This window comes from Salminus brasiliensis, chromosome 5 (genome assembly GCF_030463535.1).
Source record: "Salminus brasiliensis chromosome 5, fSalBra1.hap2, whole genome shotgun sequence".
NCBI lineage: Eukaryota > Metazoa > Chordata > Actinopteri > Characiformes > Bryconidae > Salminus > Salminus brasiliensis.
In genome coordinates, this window is record NC_132882.1 from 14845403 (window position 1) to 14872126 (window position 26724).

At 38.8% G+C, this 26724-nt stretch overlaps 2 protein-coding genes and 1 long non-coding RNA gene across 6 annotated transcripts; 2 read left to right on the top strand and 1 right to left on the bottom strand.

Annotated features, from left to right (window-relative positions):
• vps72b (vacuolar protein sorting 72 homolog b) lies at positions 1-13382 on the top strand. Of its 3 annotated transcripts, XR_011979702.1 has the most exons (7): positions 4018-4420; positions 5265-5417; positions 5568-5691; positions 7363-7539; positions 8222-8366; positions 9583-10414; positions 11755-13382. XR_011979702.1 is itself a non-coding variant. In XM_072679547.1 (6 exons), the coding sequence occupies exons 1-6, from the start codon at positions 32-34 to the stop codon at positions 9995-9997; spliced, it is 1056 nt and encodes a 351-aa protein (XP_072535648.1). In that variant the 5' UTR covers positions 1-31; the 3' UTR covers positions 9998-13382. The 3 variants fall into 3 exon arrangements, 2 of the variants coding, with proteins under 2 accessions (XP_072535648.1, XP_072535646.1); XM_072679547.1 differs by lacking the exon at positions 4018-4420 and adding an exon at positions 1-73 and having other exon boundaries at positions 9583-13382; XM_072679545.1 differs by having other exon boundaries at positions 9583-13382.
• LOC140556060 (uncharacterized) lies at positions 1050-4461 on the bottom strand. 2 transcript variants are annotated; one of them, XR_011979704.1, is made up of 4 exons: positions 4055-4461; positions 1861-1944; positions 1273-1526; positions 1050-1073 (listed from the first exon to the last, which is right to left on the bottom strand). It is a non-coding gene; the product is annotated as an uncharacterized lncRNA (long non-coding RNA). The 2 variants fall into 2 exon arrangements; XR_011979703.1 differs by lacking the exon at positions 1050-1073 and having other exon boundaries at positions 1095-1526.
• tmod4 (tropomodulin 4 (muscle)) lies at positions 11799-26271 on the top strand. The gene is made up of 10 exons (XM_072679548.1): positions 11799-11845; positions 18563-18721; positions 19090-19246; positions 21220-21342; positions 24295-24387; positions 24481-24611; positions 24852-24959; positions 25186-25329; positions 25486-25630; positions 25974-26271. The coding sequence occupies exons 2-10, from the start codon at positions 18614-18616 to the stop codon at positions 25994-25996; spliced, it is 1032 nt and encodes a 343-aa protein (XP_072535649.1). The 5' UTR covers positions 11799-11845; positions 18563-18613; the 3' UTR covers positions 25997-26271.
• The last annotated feature ends 453 nt before the right edge of the window (positions 26272-26724 follow it).

A 26724-nucleotide genomic window follows, 5' to 3' on the forward strand; every position in this document is an offset into this window, starting at 1 on the left:
ATGTGGCACAGGCTCTGACAATAGATTCTGGATGAATACCAAGAGTATGGTGCGTCATACCACAGAGGTTGAGGTCAGTGTCCCAACCCTTTATCTGAGCAGTGCAGGAGACTAGACATAACACATCATAAGCACATAACTCTGTAATGTCTCCTTTGCATTGACTGCTGCTGTTCCTGAATTATTCTCTTACTACATCTCATAGGACAAGTAAAGAAAGTGTAGCAATATGAACAAATATCATTTCCAAAATGAAATTATTTAGCAATCAATTTGAGTACTCCAGAAATTAAGAATGAAAAAGAAGCTGAAAAATTGTAAATGACAAAGTAGATCCTTCAGTGCTAACCTTCTGTATATTTCATGTATTAAAATGTGAGTGATGAAGAGTGACGGGAGGTGAAGTAACTGTACCATTAAATATTCATCACTGGTTGTAAAGATCAACTAAAACATATTCATCACTTAAAATAATGAGAGCAAATCACTTTTATCATTTACACTTACACTAAAGCATCTTATTCAGTAACTACAGGGACTTCTGTAGAATCTGGTGGGGCTATTCTTTGGTAATAGAAGTTTGTAATTACACTTTCAGCTAGGCTGTTTAAGTGGTTTAGTAAATTACTTTTTAATAATGTTTTTATTTTTTATTTTAATTTCTCAATTGTATGACTACTTTTTTTGTTTATTTTCCTGTAAAACACAAAATTTTGACTACATTTAAATGTATGAATGTGCTGTTATTATTGTTTTTGTTATTATTGTTTTAGACAATGTTGTGCTTCAACCTCTTTGGCTCTCATAGATGAAAAAAAAGGAAAAAGAAAGAAAGAAGTGGAGTTAGAGCAACAGTTAGAACAAACTCCCCAAACACCCTCTAACCCAAACACCACCCTGTCTCCTTCCTTTACCGTAACCATTCTTCATCTGTCAGTCCTTGCTCCACTTTTCAGAGGGGGATCTGTCCTTGTAGCTCAAGGATGAAGCCACCCCGACTCAGCCCCAAAGGTTTCCAGATTTACCAGGAGAGAGGTTCTCTTGAGGAGAGATGCTGTGAACCTTTAAGATGGCTGAGGGGCAGAGCAACGTATGTCATAGGTACACTCATTGATAACATTACAAAATCATGCTCTGTCTATTTCCCCCTCACTCATTTCATATCATGTGGTCTGGATTCCATTCCCGGCTATTAGAGGGGAGTGGGTAGATGGGGGTGGGGTGCAGCAGACCTCCCAGTACTTTACCATCAGCAGCAGCAACAACACATACCCGACCAGTGAGATCATCACGCGCTCTATCTCTGAGCTATGTAACGTGGGGGGCCCATCCAGACGCTGAATGCCCAGGGTTCAGACAGAGCTTAGGATGAAACAAAAACAAAGGCCTTCATTCATAAAACTCTGCCTCAGAGTAAACATTTCTAATGTTTAACACAACCGTTCTTTCTGCTCTTTTGCTTTCCTTGTTCTCAGTAGATTTTATGATGCAAGGGAGGCTTTGTTTTTGTGGTTCTAGCAGATGTTCTGCATAGAGACAGAGACAAAGAGAGAGAGAGCGAGAGAGAGAGAGAGAGAGAGCATGGAGGAATGTGAAACTTCAGAGTGATAAGTAACTGAATACGTCTCTTTCAGGACAAAGCATTCTTTTTTTTTTTTGAGGGAAACAGACAATCTCAGACTTTCGGCCAGGAAAACCAAAACTATTACTAAGTAGTGCTAGAATTACACAATTTCTGGACTTTTAGCATTGTTTGTATAACAGAATAATGGACAGCTGGAGTTCCTTGTAGACTACTGCCAGTCTGATCTCAGATACTTTACACTAGTTTGCACATCACTACAATTCCTTAGCACTCACCCACATATCTTTACATGAATGTGAAACGAGTCCAGACTTCTTCTTCATTCCTGTGTGCTTGACACACCTTAGTTACACAAGTCGCTGCGTGGGAAGAGAGATCAAACTCAGCACTACAATAATAAAGTGTAAACTTTAACTAGCTTGATTCATTCACTGTGATTTCAGATCATTTCAAAGCTGTGTCATTAATATGCCTAAATCAAGAAAGCTGCACTGTCTGGCCCTGAGGTTGCACAGTAAACCTTTGATATAGGCCTAAGGTTATCTGCCATTTGCAGGAGACACAGATACAGACTAAAGTTAGTACAGATCTGTCCTAATTGGTGCATTTGCAGTCCTGTGCTCCTCAATAATGTGTGCATGTGAAGACATTAAGGCTGTAGGGTGTCCCATTTTGGTTCTCTACGCTCCCTCACTGTAGCCTTAGGTATTGCAGACTTAGGAGTGCCCCAAGGTTTCTTGAGATACAGGCGAGAACTGATAGGAGTTAAAGGCTTTGTTTACAGCTTTCTGACCAACATGGCAGAGAATGGATCCAGAGTGAGTTTTCCTGCATTTAACACGCCACCTGACTGTTCACCTGCTGCCAAGTGTTTCCCACTCCTTGATAGTTTCTACTGTAGATGAAGATTATCAATGTTTTTCACTTCACCTGTCAGTGGTACTAATGTTATGGCTGACACATGCAGAGAGTGCACATCACACGTCTAGCCTACATGCATTTCAAACCTAGCACCCTCTAGGTGTTTTTCGTCTATGCCTGCACACTGTTGATGTCACCAAAGGCCTCATGATTTCGATTTGGGACAGACCTTATATAAAAAAACAGTAACAATAAAATAGATTAGATATCAAACTGGCTGCCATTGTGTGTTGTACAGGATGTATAAATGTTGTGAAGGACGGTGTGTGCTTGCATGCTTGTAAGCATGGTGAATACTTTTGTTTTTCTAATGAATGTGAATGTGTGAATGAAAAGGAGGAGACAAGAAATGTTTGTTCAATTGAACACACACTGCAGCCTTGTTCAACAAGGACAAGGCCTCTCTGTCAGCAGGCCACATTCTTTTCAACAAAGACAGGATTTATACTTTGTGATCCACCACAGCTGAAGAAAAAAATACAGCCCTTGATCTAATTTGGGGAATTCTGCTGGAAAAAAACAAATATGCCATTTTCTACATGCTTTTGGTTCTGTTTGATTTGAGGTTTCTAAGAAAGCCCAGCATAATTTTATAACAGCACTTACTGTATGTTCCCTCCATTACTAAAAACAGCTCAAAACCCCTCAACTCTTTGTGGAAGTTGTGTTCTGGGAGAGGTATTTCTTTACCAAAGTTCCCCTTGAATCTTTCTTTAATGGGGGGATTCCCTCTTGTGTTATAAAAGAATGGTAACTAAGGTGTTTTACTATATGCATCACTGAGTAAATGCTGTTGTGTTTTGACAGTTTTTTGGCGATGCCCCTTCTGCTAAGGCTGTTATTTCAGAGCACCACCTTTTACTAATACATCCTGCTTGCTAGCATTTCCAAGCATTTAAAGTATGTTGATGGCATGCAAGTTTAAACATTTCTGAAAACATGCAGGTACACTGTGTATTAAAAAGACTGCACACTTACTCATGTTTTCCTTCTGAAACCAAGGGTATTTATAGAGAGTTTGTTTCCCCTTTGCTGCATAAATAGTACTCTACTCTTCTGGGAAGGCTTTACACTAGATTTTGGAACATTGCTGTAAGGATTACATTACATTTGGCCACAAGATCATGAGGTCAGGTACTGATGTTGGATGACTTGCTTTAAACCACAAACACCACTCAAGCTAATTCTAAAGATTATAAGGGCCAACGTTATTGGTTACTTTAGGCACTAATGACCCACACCATCTCAGCTCTGGGGACCCCATGATCTTCACATTTTTGTTTCCACATAATTTCTCTGCCCTAACATACCTGACCCAGGACATGGCGAACTTGTTTGTTAATTAGTGACTGAGCTAAATCAAGATTGCTCGATAAGGGCAAAGCTTTGATGTGAAAACACTCTCAGGGCTCTGTCTCCACCTGCCGGCCATGCAGCGAAACAACCTGCAGCTCCATTAGTTGGGTCTGAATAAGATTATCCATATCGATTGTGCTTTTATATACGTGTTAGTACGTCTGTAAATTAGTATGACGTAAATATTCTTACCTGTAGTGATATTTTATTTACCCAACACACACATACTCTCCAGTGTCAGTAGTGTAGTGTCTGCCACAGTGGATTAATACTTCTCAGAGTGGTCTGTGGACGCGCTAGCAACATATGGCAGTGTGTTCCCCTGCTAGACAGTCTGCTCATCAGTCGTGCATATCACAGTCGAGATTTCAGCTCATGTAACTTCGAGACCTGCCGCTGTGTTGTCTTGTGTTATTTCGGGAATATCTGGGGAAAGGAAAAATGAGCCTAGCTTTCTCTCGGGCTCCCCGGAAAAATGCGGGGAGCCGCATGTCCAAACTGCTGGATGCAGAAGAAGAAGACGAGTTCTACAAGACCACCTATGGAGGCTTCAATGACGTGAGAGGCATCTCGATTTCGGGCTAGCTGGTGTTAGGTGGTCTGCTTACAGCTGTATCTGTAGACAGTTCTGCACACGAGACTACAATGGATAGCCAGAATCAGACTGGAAATGCAGAACTTGCAGACGGGTTTGAGCTAGTCTGGTAATCTCTATTCAGAACAGCTGTAAAAAAAAAAAAAAAAGAAAAAAAAAAAAAAGGAGACAAATCGGTGTGCAAACTGTGTGTGTGTGCATTTCGATGCAGTCATTAGAAGGGACGTTCAAACACACACGCACACACACGTACAAACACATGACCAGAGGAGGAAGGGTTCCTCTTTTTAAGTCTTGGTTCCTCTCACGGTTTCTGTCTCTTGACCTGGGGGACTTTGTCCTTGCCACTCTTGGCATTAACAGGGAGTCTCCCCTCCTGTCCCCTTTGTTGCAGTAGCAGCCCAGCCTCTGGAAATCCTTTACTCTAGACTTTTTTTTTTTTTAACATTTCTGAGAAAATATGATTGCATTTGGCCACAAGAGCATTAGACTAAAAATACTGATGTTAGATAATTAGTTCTGAATCACAAACATCCCTTAATTCGAAAGGCATTTCATCTTTTCAGAGAACACAGCCTAATGCTGTGGGGATTTTATTCATTTCAATGCTGTGGGGATTTTATTTAGCTGATGCTTGGCTTTAGACATGATGAGCTCAGACTCATGTGCGTCTAATTCCACAGGCAATTCTCTTCTATAGATAATATACAAACTGTGAGTGCAAATAGACACCTGTCAGCAAGTATCTAGGGTCTGGTGCGCAATCCATGAATGTCATATGATCTTCATTTTATATGGTTGCTGCAGGAGTCCGGAGATGATGAATATAAAGGAGATCTTTCGGACACAGAGGATGAGGTGGACAGCGACTTTGACATTGACGAAGGAGAAGAACCTGACAGTGAGCAGGAGGAGGATGGACCTCGTCGGAAGAGCAGAGTTGTTACCAAGGCCTACAAGGTGTTGAAATCTATATATTTATATTTACATTCTATACAGTCAATCTGAATTAATACAGTTATAAAAGCTTACTTTAAAACATATGGAAATGTATAGATTATTGGTTCAATTTGTTCTCTGTGTTCTCTATCCTGATTCTCTATTGGTCAGGAGCCCATTAAAGCTGTAAAACCCAAGCCCAAGCCAAAGAAGCTGAGTGAGCTGCCCAGGAGGGCAGACAAGACCAAGACTGACAAACACAAAACCTTCGAGCTTCAGGAAGATATCAGCAAAAGTGAGACTCTTCCAGTGATAATGATTCTACTTCCTATTCCTACAGTGTTTTACTGAGTATCATTTAGAAAGTGGACTATAAGAAAGTTGTTTGAACATCTAATGTAATTTCGGTGAGTCTCTAAAACACACCTTAAAAAAATCTTCAAGTAAAGGAAGTTGTTATATACTGAACTGTGAGAACTTAAAGAATCATTTGAGTGCTTCAGTGGTTCTTTGGTATTCAGAAAATAGTTGTCCTATTTGTCTAATTATGCTACAGTCTCCTCAAGGTTATGATGGCTCATATAATGTCCCTTATAATATTATCTACTGTTTCTATCTATACAATTTCTATATTGTGTAAGCCTGTGATTGAGAATCTGCATATACAGTGGGGTCCAAATGTCTCAGATCACTAGAGAAAATACTTTTGCATTCCTACAGTGACTGTAAAAGGTTTAGTTTTCCCCTTTATTTCTTTTATGAGTGGAATCATGATCAATACAACTTGATTTGTACAAGAGTAAAAAACTTGTTAATGTCAAAGTGAAACCGAGTTCTACAAAGTAATGTCAATTAAATAAAAATGTAAAATAAGTGAATAAATATTCACCCCATTTAAAGTAACTGGCCTAATTCAACAGCGGTCCAGACAACTGATGCAACAGTATTCTCACAACTAGTGAAATGGAAATAATTTCTTCTATTTCTCAATGATGGATTTATCTGAACTCCAGGGAATGTTCAGTGACTTGGATTTTTTCTTGTATCCACCCCTGACTTCTGAATATCCTTCAATAATCTCAGAGTTGTTTAGAGTGTTCTTTCATCTTCTTGGTGTATCTTTAGTCAGGAATACTGATTAACCAGTGTCCTAATACTACAGTCACTTGAGACACATTCACTGCACTCAGGTGATCTTCATTTCACTAATTGTCAGAACACTAGCACCAATTGCCTGGACCTCCTTGAATTAGGTCAGTTACTTTAAATGGTGTGAATATTTATGCAATCATGTAATCACAAATATTTATGCAATCACGCAATCAGAAATAAATGAAGAAAGGTTGCTTGTCCTTCTCCTGTCTCCTCCACTTATAAAAGCCAAAGGCTAGAAGGACGCAACGCTGGCCTTTTAGCAGAGGGTCTTATTTTAATATTTTATTTGGTATGCCCCTTTTGTTTTAATTACAGTGGACATTAAGTTTTAAAGATTTTACTTGCCATGATGTGCAGTGTATTATTTTAAACATTTAAAATTTCAAAAAGTTATGATTAAAAAATCTGAGATTTTTTATGTGTGCTCAGACCTTTAACCACACTGCAGGTCTTTTAAAGAGTCATTTGAGAATGCACCATATAAAATTAAAAAGGGCTTTATTGTTACAGAAGCCATCTGAAGCCATCACAAAATGGTCACCCATGGCTTTGATATTGTGGTATACTTACAAGCTTACATGACATCATCTGTTATGGCATATTTAGGCCATACACATCTTGTTTGAGTTGATCATTGCTTGTTGATGTAGTGGCTTTTATGAGGGTGGTGAAGGTCAGTAAAGGTTTGGTGGAAAAAACCTTGGTTAGGTGATCTTGACTGTATAGCTTTCACACCACAGCCTGACCTAAAGTGACTGTGAAAACAATAGTAAGTCAGATGTGTAACACGGTGGTGGTTCTTTTGTCTCAGACAGGAAATCTGTGCGACAGTCCACTACTGAGCACACAAGGCTGACCTACCTGAGACTACAGGAGAGGCAGGTGGCACCACGCCGCAGGAAGGGCACACGTCATGAACGTCCACTGACTCAGGCAGAACTTTTGGCTGAGGCCAAGGTCACAGCGGAGATTAACCTGCGCTCACTGGGTGAGACATACACATACATGCGGTAACCTACTAAAAGGTGTGCAGTTTACACTGTAATGTTACACTAGGTATGAGTTTATGTGACCATGGTTTTTAGTGTTGTGGTTTGTTCCCATGAGTCATCTTTGTATTATTTAGAAATCTGTATGCTATGGGAGGTTGTGTGGGGGTTTTGTAAATAACAATGGAGCTGCTGTATTGTCATATCCTATCATATTATTTTGTACAATTATTTTTTACACATTTCTTAATTACAAAATAATTACACAGTTACACAATTGGATACTCTAAGCATTTGAATTACTTTCAAATTTTAAGAAAAATATCTGTACTTCTACTTACAAACACACATATGACACTGAGTAAAAAAGTATAGAATCTACAGTTTCTACAGAAGTTCTCTATCTGTTGCAGTGAAAATTAAAAAATTAAAATGCCCTTAATCACAAAGTTGTTGATACAAAACCCCTTTTTTATTTTAGAATAACATTTTTTTGTAATTGAGCTGTAAGTTTGAAGAACCTGGTAGAGAACCTTTACATCAGCTTCTTTAAATCTTCATAAGATTCTTCTTCGCTCTAAAAACTCTTTGTAGCACCATTATTTTTAAGTGTGTATGCAAAATTAAGTGTCAGCTGAAGACATTGTGACCTGTTTTTTTTTTTTTTCTTGTTCAATATAGAGAACTATGAGCGTCTGGAGGCGGATAAGAAGAAGCAAGTCCATAAAAAGCGTCAGTGTGTGGGCCCAGTAATCCGCTATCACTCCGTTCTGATGCCTCTGGTGTCTAACCCCTTTTTGAAGGAGGAGAATGTGGATGTGGAGGGGTAAGGTTTTCTCTCAGCTTGTCAAATATCGGTTTTAGTGCTGGACTGTTTTCTTACTCTCATGAATAGATGACACTTCATCATTATATCAATACATCCTTAATACAATGGCGCCACAACAGATCTGACCATTCGAGACACAGACTCCACAAGCCCTCCTAAGGCCTCATGTGATATCTGGCACCAAGATGTTAGCAGCAGATCCTTTAAATCCTGGAAATTGTGAGGTGGGGCATCCATTGATGCTTGGCGACATGGTCGCCCATGACCCTATCGCCAATTCACTCATGTCTTTTTTTGTAGCGCTTTTGGTAGGTACTGATCACTGCAACCCGGAAAGAAACCCACAATGTTGCCTTATGTTTTGGAGATAGTCATCTTGCCATCATTGTCAAAGTGGCTCAGATTCTTATGAATCATTTTTCCTGTTTTTAGCAACACATCACCTTTAAGAACTGACTGTTCACCTGCTGCCTAATATATTCCACCCCCTGACTGATGCCAATGAAGATAAGCAGTGTTTTTCACTTCACCTGCCAGTGTTGTTAATGTTACATTGGTTTATCCACTTAAATATGCACTGCAGTCTGAGATGCATTTTATCCAGATGTAAAACAGGTGTAAACACATCTGTTTGTCAAAGGTATGTTCATCAAAAACCTACCTCATACAATGCAACATAACACACATGACCCTTGATTGCACTTGCCCTTGGCTAAATGTTGACTGCCAAAGTTGCCTTCCTCTAAGTCCAATGGTTTTTGCATAAAACAGGAAAAACCAGAAAAGAGGAACAGCACAGGCAAAAACTTGTTGTGTCATGAGCGCATTAGAGCAATTGAATTTCAGTCCAACTAACCAGAGACTACCAGTTGTAATTGCAAGTGATTAAATGGGAAATATGCATGTGAGGTAACCATGTTTAAACATTGTTGATCAAAAAGGCTGTTATGTTGATACACCCCTTGGTATCTAATTTTCCATTTTTTGCAGAAACCACTGTCTCTGATCACGCTCAAATGACTGGACTTTCTAAGCAGCTGGACTGAAATTGCATATATATTTTAGGCTTTTTGATTTCTAGGGTCTGTTTTGTTAGATGGCTGTCATTGTTGGCTTAAAAAGTTTGAGTATGTTTGTACAACCAAACCAGTCAATCTAATACAACCATACCAGTAATTTAATTGTTCGAGTATGCTACTTGTGTTGTTTACAGGTTGGACCAGGACCCCCAGCAGTCTCATCCTGGCACTTCAATGTCTTCCCAGTCCGAGGCACCCCTTTCTGGCCAGCCATCATCCAATTCTGCCCCTCTACCACCAGGAGGTGCCAGATGCTCTCGATCTTACATCACTTTTAGTGATGAGGACACCTTCCAGTCCTTCTTTCCCAAAACCTCTGCCCCCCGAGTTCCTGTCAGAGAAGTGTGTCCAGTCACACACAAACCAGCCCTGTATCGTGATCCCATCACAGACATTCCATATGCTAACCTTAGAGCCTTCAAGATTATTCGCGAGGCCTATAAAAAGTATGTAGCAGCTCATGGTCTGCCGTGCCCTGGCGCTACTCTCCCAGCAGAGCCCACTACCAAGAGTCTGAGGCAAAAGATTGTCATCAAGCAAGGCATGTAGAGACACAAGGATGGAGAGAGGTCGCTTTGGAAAACAAGGAAGCTATTTTTGTATGTAACATGCTTAAGGAGGTAAAATTAATTTGTACAGACCTCATTAGCAGTATCACTAAAACTATAGTGGACCACTGAATGATTGGACAGGACACTGTTATTATTTGTTGTAAAGAGAACATAGAGCTCATACTTCACATCACAGCCTTATTATCTGCCTTGGGAGCATGCATTCATGGTCTAATTCTTTGAATATTTACTTTCTGTTGTTGTTGTGTTTACATTTTTTATGTTTGTTTTTTCCTTCTTTTTGCCGTGTAATAAGATTTGCAAACCCAAAAGGAGAACCCAAATGAAAAAAAAATATTCTGCCATATTCAGCCTGCCGTTATATCTTCACTCATGCTGTGTTCGAGGCCTGAGTGTAAGTATTTATGTCATATAGGCTTGATCATTACACTATGCCTACTTCTCTTATGTACATTACAGTCTCAAAATTTCAAAATTCAACAGCTCTTTTCACCATAATGTAGCCCATTTATTGTATGTACAATACACATATGTACTTTATATGGCCAAAAGTACTGGGACTTTCATACTAGATTGTGGAGCATTGCAGTGAGGATTTGATTGCATTCAACGACAAGAGCGTTAGTGAGGTAATTCCCAACTTCCCAGCTCATCTCAGAAATATTGGATGGAGCACCACCATTCTAGAAAACACAGTTCCACTTCTCCACAGTTCAATGCTGGGGGGGCTTCATACCCCTCTAGCTTACGTCAGGCATTAGTAATTGTGCCTACAGGTTTATGATTATCTGCTCCTGAGAGTCTTATTCTATTGCAGTCCTAGACAAGCTGTGTGTGTGTGCATTTGCACAGCCGTGTCAGCAATGGGTGCAACTTAAAGTAGCTGAATGCATTGAATAGAAGGGGTGTCTGCAAACATTTGGACATATAGTGTATATACAGTGAGAAATGTTACCCGACACATTGTGTGATGTGTAGAGGCTTTTAATCTGAGGCCGGAATTTTGATTAGCAAGAACAGACAGTAATCCTGTAAATTTGCTAAAGAAATGTACAGTAATATATTACCAAAGTCTCTGAATGTCAGTATTAACCATTTGGTTCATGGTGTCAAGCTTTTATTCACAGAGTTGATAAAATATAGTATATTTTGAGTTCAGTGTAGCTGAAGTCCTTTTCTTGGACTATTTATGTTGTTGCATGGCCAAGGAGCTTAGACTGTGCATTCAATGTTTTTTGCTAATTCTATTTGAAACTTCATGGCAAAACCTCTAAAATGTTCACTTTTAATGTAAAAAATAGAGATTTTGTTTTTTGAGAGTTTTAGTTTTTTTTAATGACAGTGCAGAAATAATAAATTGGCATAAATGTAAGCCCACATAGAGCTGCTGCCTTTACAATGAAATGGTATTTTATAGCTGTCTGGGGACCAGGCACTAATGTCGTCTAATTGTTAAAAATGTCTCTGCTAATGCCTATTGTGCTGATTGAGATTAAGCTATTTTACAGCATGTGATAATATATATTTATAGTCTGTAGTTTGCTCCATCATTCAGTGTTTTATTAATGATTGTGAAATAGTGTGCTGCACTTTAATGCTGTTTATGTACAGATGCTTTAAACAAATTTCAGGGTGTTCATTACTGAGGACTGAGGCTTAAATGTGTTGAACTGCTGTTTTGATGTGGTTTCTTATCCATGCGTTTTTTTTTTTTCTTTTTGATTGTGTAACAAGATTGCCAAACCCAAATGCTGACCAGACTATTCTGAAAGCCACATTTGGCCTGCTCTCATACCCCCACCCATGCTGTGCCTGAGGCCCCGCTGTAAGTATTCATGTCAGATGAGTTAGGCCTAACAACTTTTTAGACTCACAATTTTCTTGTTGAAAGTAACATTCCCTGTAGTCCTAACCTTTATCTCAGCATACAATAAGCAGCTACACAAACAAAAGGACATTTTGTAGTGCAGTAATAATTTTAAATAGAGTAAATATTGTGCTGCCAAATAATTTTTATGAATAGTTGGAACTTTTATAGACATAGTCTCTTTATTGGGGAAGTGAAGGGATAAACGTACAACATCCTCTGAGAAATGCAAAGCGAGATGCAATGCTAAAACGGCACAAGACAGAGGTTATGTAAAAATGCAGATAGTTCAGAGCAACACTCCAGTACTCAACAATTTAAATATCTGCCACCAGCCTCTTGGGTCATGGTGTGGTGTGGAGTAGTGTAATACTCTCAGTCCTGCAGTCCTTTTGCAAGATTATTTTTGCTTCTTTATTTTCCTATAGATCCTGGTCTCTCTGAAAAAAAGTAAACTACTGTAGAACAGTGATGGACAAAGTGCACAATTCCTTTATTTGAGTGAAAGTTGAGACTACACATGCTACAATATTACACTAGTAAAAGCACAAATAAAAGTGCTGGCCTATATTAGCATATTGGACAATGCTATCAGCTTATGAATATGATATGGTAGAAGAATGTATGACTGTCAGAGGGAGGGAACTCTAAGAACTTGGGCTGGAGTTCAGGTGGCTTCTGCATTGAGCTAGAAAGCCAGACCCCCCCTTCCCCTTTGGTAAGCAGTTCTACAACACATCACATGGACAAAAGTATTGGGATACCTTCCCATTAATTGTTTCTCTTGCTTTATCCTGCTTGTGTTAGAGTAACTGGTTGGTGTGGTTGGGTGACTGTGGTGTGCTACACCAATAAGTGTCCTTGGGCCAGACTCCTAACACTACATTGGCCCACCTCTGTAATACGAGTAACCTTGTAAGTCACTTTGGATAAGAATTCTACTAGAATTTAGAGAATTCCTGTGAGGATTTGATTGCATTTGGTGACAAGAGCATTAATTAGGGCAGGATGTTGGGTGATCACCAACCCAACTTATCTCAAAAGTACTTCTCTAAAAGGACAAGACATTCTTTTAAAATATCCTTAAAATCAAACTTTCTCTCCGGTCGGAGTAACCCATAACAACACATTTGACAGAACATGGGACATAAAGAAGTAGGATATTTTACTTTGAAATGTAGTGAAAGGAGAAGTCTGCACATAAAAATAGAAATTCATGAATAGTATTCATTAGTAGGGTACTAATAGTAGTGACACTAGTACATGACTAGTAAATGCACATGTAGCGATACTAGAACTGCTGTCTACTGGTCAACGTGAATAATGGAGGTTACCCAATTTCACCACTAGAGGTTCCTACTTGCCTCTTTAAAAACTCATGCTGCATGTTTGGGTGATTAAATCTGACATGGCCTGTCAGTCTCTCTCTTTCTCTTTTACTCTCTCTCTCTCTCTCTCTCTCTCTCTCTCTCTCTCTCTCACACACACACACACACACGCTCTGTCTCCAATTCTCTGTCACTGTTTTAAATCATAAATAATGACATGCTGACCTCATGAAGTGTGTGCCAGTATCACTGTCTCAGCACTGCCCAGAAAGCAGGCAAGTGAGTGAGAGAGAGGAGGGGGTGGGGAGTGAATATGGGGGTGGGAGAAAGGAAAAAAAAGAAAAGAAATGCAGCTCTCCGGTTCCAAAGGCTGGGTCATCCCTCCTGTAGGCTTTAGCACTGACTCTGAGTTCAGGTAAGTAGCAGACAACTTCTCACTGTACAAGGATTGTACTTTCTTTAATATATGTGTGTATGTATGTATGTATGCCTGGGCTGTACTGCTTACTGAATGAGTGGGGTATGGATGCACTATACCAGCAGCTTAAATCAATCTGGAATGTATATTCTTGTTTATAAAAAAAATGTATGTTAATGCTTTGAATGTATTTATTTGAACAGTGTATTTGATGCCACTGGTCGTGGCAGTTTTGTCTTTTGCTTGTGTGGTTATGCTGGTAAACTTACGCTGCAGTGTATTTGAGTACTGTTTATTTATAGTACATTATATATTGCAATATAGAGAAACTGAAGTAGCTATTTAGCTTCAGCTTGGTTGTTAAACTGTGAAGTGCTGCATGTTTAGCACACTACAGTCAAACACGTGACATTCTCCAGATTAAGACTTTTAGGGTCTTCGTTTAGCTCATTTAGAAGCCTAATTAATCCCTTATTTTATGAATGAAATGTAAATAAAGTTAAAATGTAAATTCCTCCTGTTGTTTGGTTTAAAATGCCTTTTTACATAGGTCTCTCATTTGGGCAACTGGAGTTGACTGAAAGCTGAACTGAGGGTTGGGGACAAGCTTTACACTTTTGGAAGTAGCTGACTTGTGAAGCTAAAATTAAGCTGGGGTTGATTTGGAATTTTACACTTGGGCGGTGAGACCTGAAGGAGCTGACCCACAAATAGTGTGAAATCTTCTGTGTGGTGGGTCATCTAGAAACAAGCGCTCAAATGCACACTAGCACAATGTGGATGGACAGTTTCCACTTAAAGCAGTTAATTATTGTCCAGGTGTTTTTTTTTAATAAGTTTATTTATTCTGCCACAGTCCCTAAGTGTTCCATTAGAAACTTTTGTCATACACGTGTATTCTTCAAAATCTATGTTACTTTTAATATCTTGGTGATTTTGTACAGAACTGAGCTTTAGGAGGAGTTTAGCTAAATGGTAAACTCCAGAGTTCTGCTGCCTGACCTTCATTTAGAGTCCACCTGCAGTAGCCACCAGGGAGTTTTGAGTTTCCTATATAAAGCACTGTTAGAACACTTAGCACTAGTTTCTGTTTGGGATTTGTAAAACTTTCTGACCATGCATTTGCATTTAGAAAATCAGTTTTTACTTTATTTCAACTATTACAAAGAAACTGGCCCCATATTGGTGATATGTTATGGCAAACATTCAATCTCGTTGCATTATCTCATGCTAAGTAATGGTGCAGAATAGACCGGCCATAGACTAGCCAAAGAGTTAACCTTGATACTATTTTCTGTTTGGCATTAGCAAACACGTCATTGGTGGATAGCCTGTAATTATTATCACTTAAGTTCAGCTCCAGGCATTTAACACTTTACTGTATGTTTACAGCATGACGCAAATTACATTGCATAAACCAAGGATGTCAGTTGGCAGATCCTTGGAGAGCAACTCATCAGAGTTTACTTCCAAACTTAATCCATGTCAACCAGCTCTACTAATACTTAAGGATGCCTTCAAACCAAGGGGTTTACTGCAGAAGAGTAGTTCTTAGGGTTGAGAATCCCTAGCATGAACCTAGAGAATCCCTAGAGAATGCGTATAGAAAGATTGAAAACCTTTCAGTGTCATACTTTAATATTGTTTGGTGGGCCTTGGAAGCTCAGTAGACAGGTGCATGAAGCAGGCAGCTAGCCACTCTTACTTGGGAAATGTTGCAGACTCATAAAGATGTCACCTGGCTAGTGGGACTGAGAGGTGTATTTATTGACGATCATCTGGTTTACACCTATTTATAATCCCACCTGCTGTCAATGTTTTTTGCTGTCCCTACTTTTGACAAAGCGATGTCAAAAGTGGTGAAAAGTGTCTGGCAAAACTTAACCTGAATTCTGTTGCTTAACCTTGACATAAGCATGCCATAGTCATGTTATGGCACGTCATGTGTTGTTGTCATGCTGTCTTGACAGATAACGCCCAGTGATATAGCAGTTTTGCAGTGCCATGTTACCATCACTCTTGCAAGCTTATGTCACAGGCTAAATTAATTTGATGGCATAAACATTAGCATATCTACTTGTTATTACAATCACATGTCATGGTAATGTGACATTGTTACATTACTGAGAAATACACTAAGGACAATATAGTATATTGGGACACCTGCTCATTCATTGTTACTCCAAAATCAAGGGTTTAATAATATGCTTTTTGTTGGAGTAACTGTCTCTACTGTCCAGACAAGGCTTTCTACTCGATTCTTGAGCATTTCTTTTGTGAAACGATCACCATCCCACCTCAACCCCAAATGTTTTTGATGAAGCACCATCATTCCATAGAACACAGTTCCACTGCTCCACCCCTCTAATGCCTGGTATTAGGCATGGTGCCAATAGGTTCATGTTTATCTGCTCCAGAATGTCCTATTCTATTGGCAGTACTTCCCTAAAGAGACTATACAAGCTGTGTGTGTGCATTTGCACATCTGTGTCAGCAATAGGTGCAACTTAAAGTAGCTAAATGCATTCACTAGAAGGCATGTCTCTACTTAATAATCTCACCATCTGTCTTAGTAGATGTTAATTCACTTGCACTTACTCTCAGTGGGTTTCCAATGGCTTAACAAATTAAAGCCATTTTGGACTGATACACACTGATAACCTACATTTACTCACTGCCTCACACACATACACACCTCTCTAAATTCAAGAAGCAAGGACACTGATGGGACAAAATCTTGTGACATTGTCTTTGCTTGTTGTTCATTTTTATCTTGTCTTACATCATCTAAAAACACCAGCTGCTGTTTATATATCATGTGAACATCTTTTGACGAGCAGATTAATTAAAGAGATACAAGGTTTTGTCCCCAAAGCAATGAAACACTACTAATTTATTTACCCTTATATTTCCATATTAATTACATTCTGAAATGTCTATGGTCCTGACATGCCTCTGCATCAACAGGGAAGTGTTTTTGTGAGACACTATGTGTGAGGTGTCACCACTGTGGGACAAGAGATGTAGCAGTCACATGAAAATGACCCTGCTCTGTAAGATTTACCATCTCTGCCAGTGTGGATCAGATTATCTGTGGGGTGAATGAATAATATGATCTTATTTGGGCTTAAAATGGCTTTTTCATGTAAATCATGTAAAAAAAAAACCTAAATGCTGAAAGACACAATTCTAGAGAGTGATCGCTGATGCCTTGCAAGCCCCTGATAAATATCTAGCAGATTTAATGTCTTAACCTATTGGCGACTCTAAATAAAGATCTTAGCTGTGTCTGAAACTGTGCCCTATTTACTATGTAGTGTACTACTTTGGGGTTCCGCCATTTTGTAGTGGTGTCCGAAAACGTAGTGCCTAATTGTCAGTGCACTGTAACAATACCCATAATTCATTGCTTTGTTTTCACACACATAACAACGTGTCCAAAATGGTCCAAATGTCGAATTCTGTTCCCTATAGTAGTGATCTGGAAGCGTCCAGGCTTGTTTTCATCCTGGCACCAAAGTGGTGAAACGAACTTCCCATGGGTGTCTGAACAGCAGAGTCGCTCGCTGTCTTCAAATGCAGACTGAAGACCCACCTCTTTTGAGAATATTTGGGTGAAGTGTAGAGTACTATTGTCTCCTTATTGGCTTGTGTTTAGTAGGATCTAAGCATAGAGGTATCTTTGAATTTTTTGTCTATTCAAACTAGCTGAGGTTATTCTTGAGTAAATAGTGAAGCACTTTTGTAAGTCGCTCTGGATAAGAGTGTCTGCTAAATGCTGTAAATGTAAATGTAAAATGGATTTAGGGGAGAGTGAATAGGGCACAGTTTCGGAGACAGCTGTTGTAAATCATGACCCCATGTAACTGATCAGTTCCATGATCTGATGACTCTGTAAGTCATGTAGTGTGAACCTGGCATTAGGCGAAAGACAAAAATATTAATTCATACATAACATTAAGACTGTATTCATCCATCAAGTAAGTAAAGTAAATTTAGTTTATTAGTTTTAGTGAACTGAAAAACAACAAAGTGATGTGTAAGCTTCTGTGCACACTGCATGTAGATCATTTGGATTTTGTGCACTTGTTCATACACACACCCAGGTGAAACCAATTATACACGAGCTGAGCATGGTGCCCTACTAATGCATCACAGCTTTGCACTTAGTTTAACGTCTGTAGTGCCACTGAATGTGCAGACAACTGTTTCAAGCCCTGAAACATGTACAATCACTCGCATCGCAAAAGTCTTGTTCCTTTAGGCCCCAGAGCAGGGGGCCAGAAAATACTGTTGTGTGTGGGTGTGGTAGTGTAAGACCGTGGATCTTCCTGGCGTTTCCTATCAGCCGTGCTCACCAGTGGGTGTGCAGCAGAGAGGGCAGTGTGGATGTGAATGTAAGCCTCTGATAAATGAGGGAACACCACTCTCTTTACTCCTCACCACTGTAACTCAAAACTCAGGCCTGCCATTCTGTGACTAAGAATAGCAAAGATTCTCTCTCTCTCTCTCTCTCTCTCTCTCTCTCTCACTCTCTCTCACTCTCTCTCTCTCTCTCTCTTTCTCTCGCTGCTCTGCTCTGCAATGATAGCAGTGGAGAGTCTCCTCTTCATATGTTCCATCCCGTATGTTCCAAATATTGTAGCCGGTGCTATGTGCTGTAATCGGAGTACACGGTCATATGGAATCATCCTCAGCATGTCAAAGCCAGACAATTTCAAATGCTGGCTGTGTTAACAAATGCTAGTGTAACCACTCTGCTTCATTTGTGATAGTATTGTTTTTTGCTTTTTTATTAGACCGCTTGTTTTCCATTTATTTTCACCATGTTTTTTTAGAATTCCACAGAATAAAATCTTCTTCCATTAAGAACATTTATCCCTCTCTGTTTTATTTTATAGATGAGATTGTATTCCTTTCTCTCGACAGGGCTCGCTGTTTCTGGGCTGGTGGTGTGCAGTAAGAGATCAGGTAGCCAAGATGTCAAAGAGTGACCCCCGGGACATCGATGAGGATGCCATCCTCAGGGGCCTCAGTGCAGAGGAGCTGGAACAGCTCGATTTTGAGCTTCAGGAGATGGACCCTGAGGTAGAGAACTTACTGCACATTCATCAGAATACCTCATCATGCAACCCACACGACTGCTAAACTTGCTGCTTATCCTACCCACTGAAAAGGAGGCCTTTTTATAGACATCCAGTTCAAGAGTGTAGAGTCCTACAACTGAAATCACAGTGCTCCACCATCAGATGCTGTACTCACTGACTGTACATTGATTTACATTAACATTTCATGTAAATCAATCTGCATACAAGTGGTTGGTTATTTGATACTTAGTATAAGGACTGCTTCTCTTACCATGCTAGATATTGTCTCATAATCGTAAACAAGGAGCATCCTTAGCATCAAACAACTCAAAATGACAATAATCAAATGTTAGGAATTGTCCTTTTCAGAATGCCATCCTTCCAGCTGGCTACCGTCAGCGTGATCAAACCAAGAAGAGTCCCACAGGGCCGTTTGATCGCAATGCTCTGCTGGATCACCTGGAGAAACAGGCTATGGAACACCAGGACAGGGATGATCTGGTGCCCTTTACTGGGCAGAAGAAAGGTGCCTTTCTATGTCCCTGTAATATAAAGAAGCATAATTTAGGAAGCACAGTACTAAATAATGAATTATTCTATAAGTATTCTTTTCCTTTACCTGAGCATTACTGAAACTGAATTTAGTCAGTCAATTACATTTCTAAGGAAAAAACACACTTTTTACATTTCCATTTATAATTGCTTTTTCATATTCATTTTTTATTATTATTATTTTTTTTACAACTCATATTACGATAAAGTCAAACTGTGTAAAACTGCATACTTTGTGTAAGTATTGCTTATTAGTCACTGCTTCACACACAGAGCTAGCTAAAGTAGATTACCACACCAGATTCGCTAGTCTGGATTACATAGTGCCAGTCCACAGGGGGCTTGTAATATCTACATTTTTGTTAAAGTGACCTTCAGGGGGTCCCTGACAAGTAGTTTGAGAACCACCAATAAGAACTATGACTAGCTCATGCTCAGTTTTTAAGTTGATTGTAATAAGAAAAAACATATTGTGATACATTTGATATGATAACAAGTACTGATATGTACTTGTTTAGTGATGACAGGAATGTATGGATAACAGTAATGGGCCAATTTCAGCAGAAAATTCTGGGTTAGATATCAAAGAAAAAAATGTAATTTGATCCAATCCTGTAACAAATCTTGCCTGAAATAGCACACACTCTCACTGTGTGATGTCATGTTGTATTTCTTCCACTGAGTGAGGAGAGTGTTTAAATAGTTTGAGCATGACAGCTCACTTTCAGATGCATCTTAAGTGAAAGGTTTCAATTAAAAATAGCTTATTAAAAAGCTTTGTAGTTTTTTAAGACTAAATTCTGGATTGGTATTAGCCGGCACTCATTATAAGGATTGGTATTGGAAAAGAAAAATCCCCACTCTCAAATACACTATATGGACAGATGTATTAAGACACCTGCTTATTTATTGTATCAAGGCTATTAAAAAAGTTTATTCTACGTCTGTTGGAGTAACTGTCTCTACTGTCCATGTCTGAGGATTTGACTGCATTCAGCAACAGGTCAGGATGTTAGTAAGGTCAGGATGTTGGATGATCACCTCAACACCTCATCTCCAACTCCTTAACTCTTCCCAAAAGTATTGGATGCAGCAGTACTTTTGCGTTCCAGATTTCTGGACTCATTGCACATTTCTGGCATTAGGCATAGCGCCAGTAGGTTCATGTGTATCTTCTTCATTTGGCTCCATTCTATTGGCAGTACTTCTCTACAGGGACTAGACAAGCTGTGTATGTGACTTAGCACATCTGTGTCAGCAATGTTTCAGGTTGTTTTTAGGTTGCACTAAAGTAGCTGAATTAATTTATTACAAGGTGTGTCCACAAACATTTGAATATATGTTGTTTATCTTATGCTCAATACATTTAAAGAGCCCAAAATAAATAAATAAAGGAGTGTAGTGTGTACAGGACAAGGGAAATCCTTTTTAATTTTAAATAGAAAGTCACTGTAAACCTAAACTTAAAAAAGGTAACTGTGGAGCTAGTTTATAAATTATGTTAAAATGTAAAAACAAGGTTCTGCGTGACAACAACAGTATATTTAGAAACTAGCACCAACACAAAATCCAGTAGATTTACATGCATAACCTCCTATTCAGGCTATAGCAGTTTAACCCTGCTCATTCAACCTACAGTTAACCTCACCCTTACACCCTTCAGCCTGGACTGATATTTGATCTGAGGCACAATACAGAGCAGCCAATCAAAACAGAGCTCATTTACATGTATCAATCTTAAAGGCATGGTAACAATAACTGCTCGTCTGATTCTAAAGAACAAAGAGATAGTTGGAAAAAAAATGAATTAGTACATTAAACCAAGTAGACTTCTGCATAAAAATGCAGATGAAGAGAAATATAGGATTTTTATGCATAGTTCACTCTGTAGGCAGTGCACGGTAAAGGTGGATGTATTTAAAATAGATCATCTGTTTATGTCTGTAGGTAAGAAATTTGTCCCAAAGCCTGGATCAGGACAGATTCCTATTGAAGAGCAGATCACCCTGGAACCAGAGTTGGAAGAAGCTCTCAGAAATGCCACGGACGCTGAGATGTGTGACATTGCAGGTGGGTGGCTTAACAGATTGCTCAGTAGTTATGACAAATCATCCGATCAGCCAATGCTATTCCTCCACCTAACCTTGACCATTCCTTCATAATTGACCTTAACTTGCTTAACTTTCACTCCAAATGTACTGTATCTACCGTCCCAGGAAATCCACAGTTGGAGTCGCAGTCTTTTACAATAATGTACGTATAAAATAAAGTCTCATGCATCATGATAAACCCTGAAATGTGCAGGCACCAATAAAGAATCTGAGTTACTCTGGTCCTAGATGGCAAGACACGAGCGTCCCTGGTGCAATCAGATAATTTTGGACAGGCTAATAGCTAACACCACATTAATCCTGCCCATAACAACAACTGCTACCCACATATATACAGTTCTGGGTTTTTGGGCACACATTAGAACATTTCACCATGGCCTACTTTTTAGCAGTTTATATTTGGGTGACTTTTTAAAATTAGTTTTATGTGTGAAAGAATGTCCTGAAGTATCACCATGTGTGTCACCATGCATTACAGATGTGACTGCGCCAGGACCATACCACTCAGTATCTGATTCCCATAGCTCAGCAACTCACCAAAATAAACTGGCAAAAGGCCATCGGGTTAACATGAACGCAGCAGGATTGAGGGGGGTTGTTTAGGAGGGTAGGTTTGAGAGTTGATGAGAGAGGATATTTCATCAGACAACTATATGGAAAAACAACCTACATTATGAAGACTATTTATGCTGCCCATTGTATTCTTTAGGCCACAAAAAGAAAAAGATTTTTTGGGTTTTTTTTTTTAAGATTTTTTTTTTCACTTTGTAAGAACATTTTCCTGTGAAACACTTTCAAACCTTCCCTTGACATCTATAACTCTCAAATTTCACAGCTACAGAAATTAACTATAGTCTGCCCAGTGGGTACAGGTCAGTTAAAAAGGTGTTGAGAAGACATATTTTCCTGACGTTAGATGACAGTTGAAATGTCAGCTAATGTCTTTTTCTTGATGTCCGTGTAAAGTCTTTACGCTGGCTTCTCGACTAGATAACTTAAGGTCATTTTGATGTTTCAATGATAGTTAGGTCATTGAAACATTCGGTGCACGATAATATTTTAATTTGTGTAACGTAATGCTTATTTCATATTTAATAGCAGACATGTGTTGACTATTTCTAAACGGAAATGTAATATATGAGCATATAAATAGTTATAAAAGACTAAATTACTGTAAAGAGTCCCTCCCTATATAGCATAATACTAATGAAAGAGTAGGGATCCATTTGGTCACAGGCATTGTTTTTATGTAGAAAGATTGATGTGTTTAGGTCATGTGATGTCACGATCAAAACTATGTTGTGTGCCCACTGGTTGTGGATAGTCCTTCACCTGTACTTTATATGACCATATTGTCCAAAAAAGGGCTGCAATAATACTTTTAATGATGTTGCTCTTTAATTTTCAGAGGCTAGCCTGGCTAGAAAGGACGAGGCCTTTTCCTTTTAAGTGTGTATGGTGGTCAGGGACTTTTTGGAGCCATTCACTGGGTGCAGATTACCGTGACAGAGCCCTTCATTGAGAATACAGTTTTAACTCTGGAGCTCGTCCAGTTTGGGATTAAAGCTTCTTTACCACTCCGTCATTCTTCCGTCAGTGTTTTTTGTCACTGAAATCCGCATTTATCAAGCTGGCGCATGGCTAAGCTAGCCGGGGATGCTAATGCTTTTATCAAAACGCAGCCAGTCCTGTTATCTTTGTTCCTAACAGTGTTGGGCGTACGTTGTTATTGTGTCAATGTAAGCCGTACTGTAAGGGCAGCTGTCCCCCTGTCCCCTCACTGTCCCCAAAAGGGCTTTTCCTGCAGCTGTAGCCTCTCTAAACTAGGTTGGAGGTTTATAAAGGAGTTTTCTTTTTTCCACAAAACACTGACACCTGGTGGTGATGAGGAGCAATACTGCAATCTGTGTTCCACTTTCTGCTGTCTATCGATCACCTTTGAAATCTCGCTTGTCATTCTGGTCTCACCAATTTTTCAGTATTTATGAAATATGTTACATTTCATTACAATCCATTGGACTGTCCAGGTCAGGGGGTTGATGTGGCTGCAGCTGTTCATTCTACTCAATCAGAAGCGCACCTGATTGCACTTGTTAGAGGCAGCCGGCAGCCACTTGATTAGTTATGTTAGGTGACCTTGTGGTTGGTGGGAATGAAAACCTGCAGCAACATTGGCTCGTTGTGGATAGAATTGGTAACCTCTATTGTAGATGATGTCCAGATTGAGAGATGTTTGCAGAACTATTTTACATGCTCAGGATTTTTATTTATATAAAGATTGCCTATACAATAATAACTCATGCAGTGCAGATTTCAATACTCTAAAGGTATGCTCATATATTACATTCAAACTTCAAAATACATTGACAGCAACAAGTAGTTACTGAAAGCTATTTTAAATAAATTGGATTATATCTGATTAAAGTAAAATAACTGGTTACAGAGCACAGTCACTCAGTTTGCACTGTCATCTGTATAATATGTATGTGCCTTACATACTGCACATTACACTAACTGCTTTGTTATATTCTTATTCATATTCTTCCTTCTGTTTATGTATTTGTATGTAAATGGGAGGCTACGTATTTGCTGCTGTAATACCTTTATTAATATTAATACATCTGAAATTAATAAATTATCTATCTATCTATTTATCTATCTACCTATCTAAAGCCATTTAAGCTATCTATCTCAAGGTTGTATGGCCTTTTTGGATATTAATTACACTGTAACTTCAAGCTCATTTTTTAATCATGCACAGCTCTGTTCATTATTATTGTGTACTTGTGAAGCTACACAAGAGAAGTACTGATATTGAATGTATTAATAATGTAACACAACTTCTGAATGGTAAGTGTAGAAAGAAATTTAATCATGCCTTAACTTGTAAATGTCATGTGTATTTTTTCAGCCATCCTTGGAATGTACACGCTGATGAGCAATAAACAGTACTATGATGCCCTTGGTGCCACTGGCACGATTGCTAACACAGAGGGCATCAACAGTATGTATTCATCTCATATTGAGCTCATTAATACATGCTATTTTTAGCATTCTTTAATTATTCCTTACCCCAGTTTGCCCTGTGTTTCTGTAGGTGTGGTTAAGCCTGATGTATATAAGATCTACCCTGATGAGCCTCCCAATGACACTAATGTTGAGGACACACTCCACAGAATCCAGAAGAATGACAGCAGCCTGACAGAGGTCAACCTCAACAACATCCCGGTAATCTGAACCTGAATGCAAATGACAGTTGCACTGCTAACTAATTCCTTTTGTGTTTTTATGCTCCAAAACAATACGACCTCGTTTAAGACTCAGTTTAGTTTTACTTTATATACTTATATATATATATATGTCAGCTACCTCTTTTAAAATGATCAGAATGTATTATTATTATTATTATTTATTTATTTTTATTATTATTAATAATAACAGCAGCAGTATTGCATGCTTATCATTTAGGACATTCCCATCCCAACGCTGAAAGAGATCTTCCATGCTATGAAGCAAAACACTCATGTACTGAGTCTGAGCATTGTAGCTACACGCAGCAATGATCCTGTGGCTTATGTAAGTACTCCTAAATGACGTTCCTAATTAATCTGTGCCTAAATATCCAAATCTTCTAAGCTTTTCTTTATTTTCCATTTCGATAAATAGACAAATATCATCACACAATGATATACTGAAATGCAGTCAACACACAAGAATGTCTTTGCACTTATTCGGTCCAAGCTCTGGTCTTGTCAGATTCAGAGTAAAATTCATCTTCTTTCTTTTTTCCTCTACTGACCAGGCCGTTGCAGAGATGTTAGCGGAGAACACAGTGCTGCAGAGCCTGAATGTTGAGTCCAACTTCATCACTGCTGCAGGAATGATGGCTATCATTAAAGCTCTTGCTAACAACTCCACCCTTGCTGAAATCAAGATTGACAACCAGGTGAATCACTGAACCAGTTTAACTGATTTTGTTCATTGCAATCTTGAGACCTGTTGCTTTTGTAATGTTAAGTTAATCTGCACTAGCATGCGCACATTCTTGATTGTTGTTTTCTTGTTGTGATGCTTGTTAAAACTCCTGGTTGTCCTCATACAGAGGCAGAAGCTGGGAGACTCCGTAGAAATGGAGATTGCTTCTATGCTGGAGAAAAATCCCAGCATCCTGAAGATAGGCTATCACTTCACCCAGCAGGGCCCTCGTGCCAGAGCAGCCATCGCCATCACTAGAAACAACGACTACTGTGAGTTTAGACTAATCATATTTGTTTACTAGAAATGTGTATTCCACATTGTCGCTGCCATTCAAAACCATAGTATCTCCATTTTTGCATTTCCATTTTTTACTGTAGTTTTTTTCATTTTCCCGTAATTTTTATGCGATGTCGCCAATTTAAAGATTTCATTTTAAGCTAGTTTTCAATGGCCAGTTTTTATTCAGTGTACCAAAATTTATTCCACTCATTCCATTTTTTATACAAGGTGTTAGCAGTGTGTTTTGCATCAGCATTTGGTGTGGAATTAAAATAAATGCTTCCTTAGTATGATCTTTATGTTAACTTTTATTTTGTTTTTATCCATATTCAGTTCGCCAGCAGAGGGTCAGATGAGTCAAAGTCTACGATGGCCTCTCTTTTGGAGCACTCAAGACAGTCGGTGACACAAATTGCCCTGCTTTGCCTTAGCACTTCATCACTCTCATTGTGGATATCATTGACTCCAACCTTGCTCCGTTTTTTTGTAGACACTGGATTTCATCAAGCCAAATATTTTCTGATTGAATAAAGATCATGTGCCATAAATTTTTGCTGAGTTTGTAAACTTGTAAAAATACAGTATTTCTTGAGTCAGTCTTTTTTTTGCAAGATGGTGCTTCTAACTAAAAGTTCTGTACATATTTTAAATAAAAAGTTCTCTTCTTCATTGTCTACAGTTTTGTTAAACTTTATTTATACTATAAAATAGTACTTTACTATTTTATTATATTATTTACTTTATTATATTATAAAATAGTATGCCTGTCATAAACCTGCTCTAAAGAGATTTGTCAAAAAATAGACAAACCTAATTAATATGGACACATGGGCCTAAATCAGTATTGTGCAATAAATTGTGGAAAGTTTGTTCATGGGCTCCCACTACAGCTGGGAAGTGTAATTCACCTCATTTCTATAAATACAAATCATGCTACGAGCTCTCCTTTGTCAACAGCTATTGAGCATTTGTTAACAAGCTGAGAGATACAGAACAGGTATCAAAGTCAAAGAAGTTTGATATGACTCGAGTTATGCAGTGTTATGCAGTTCTCATTAGATGTCTCAACTTCCAACAACGTTAC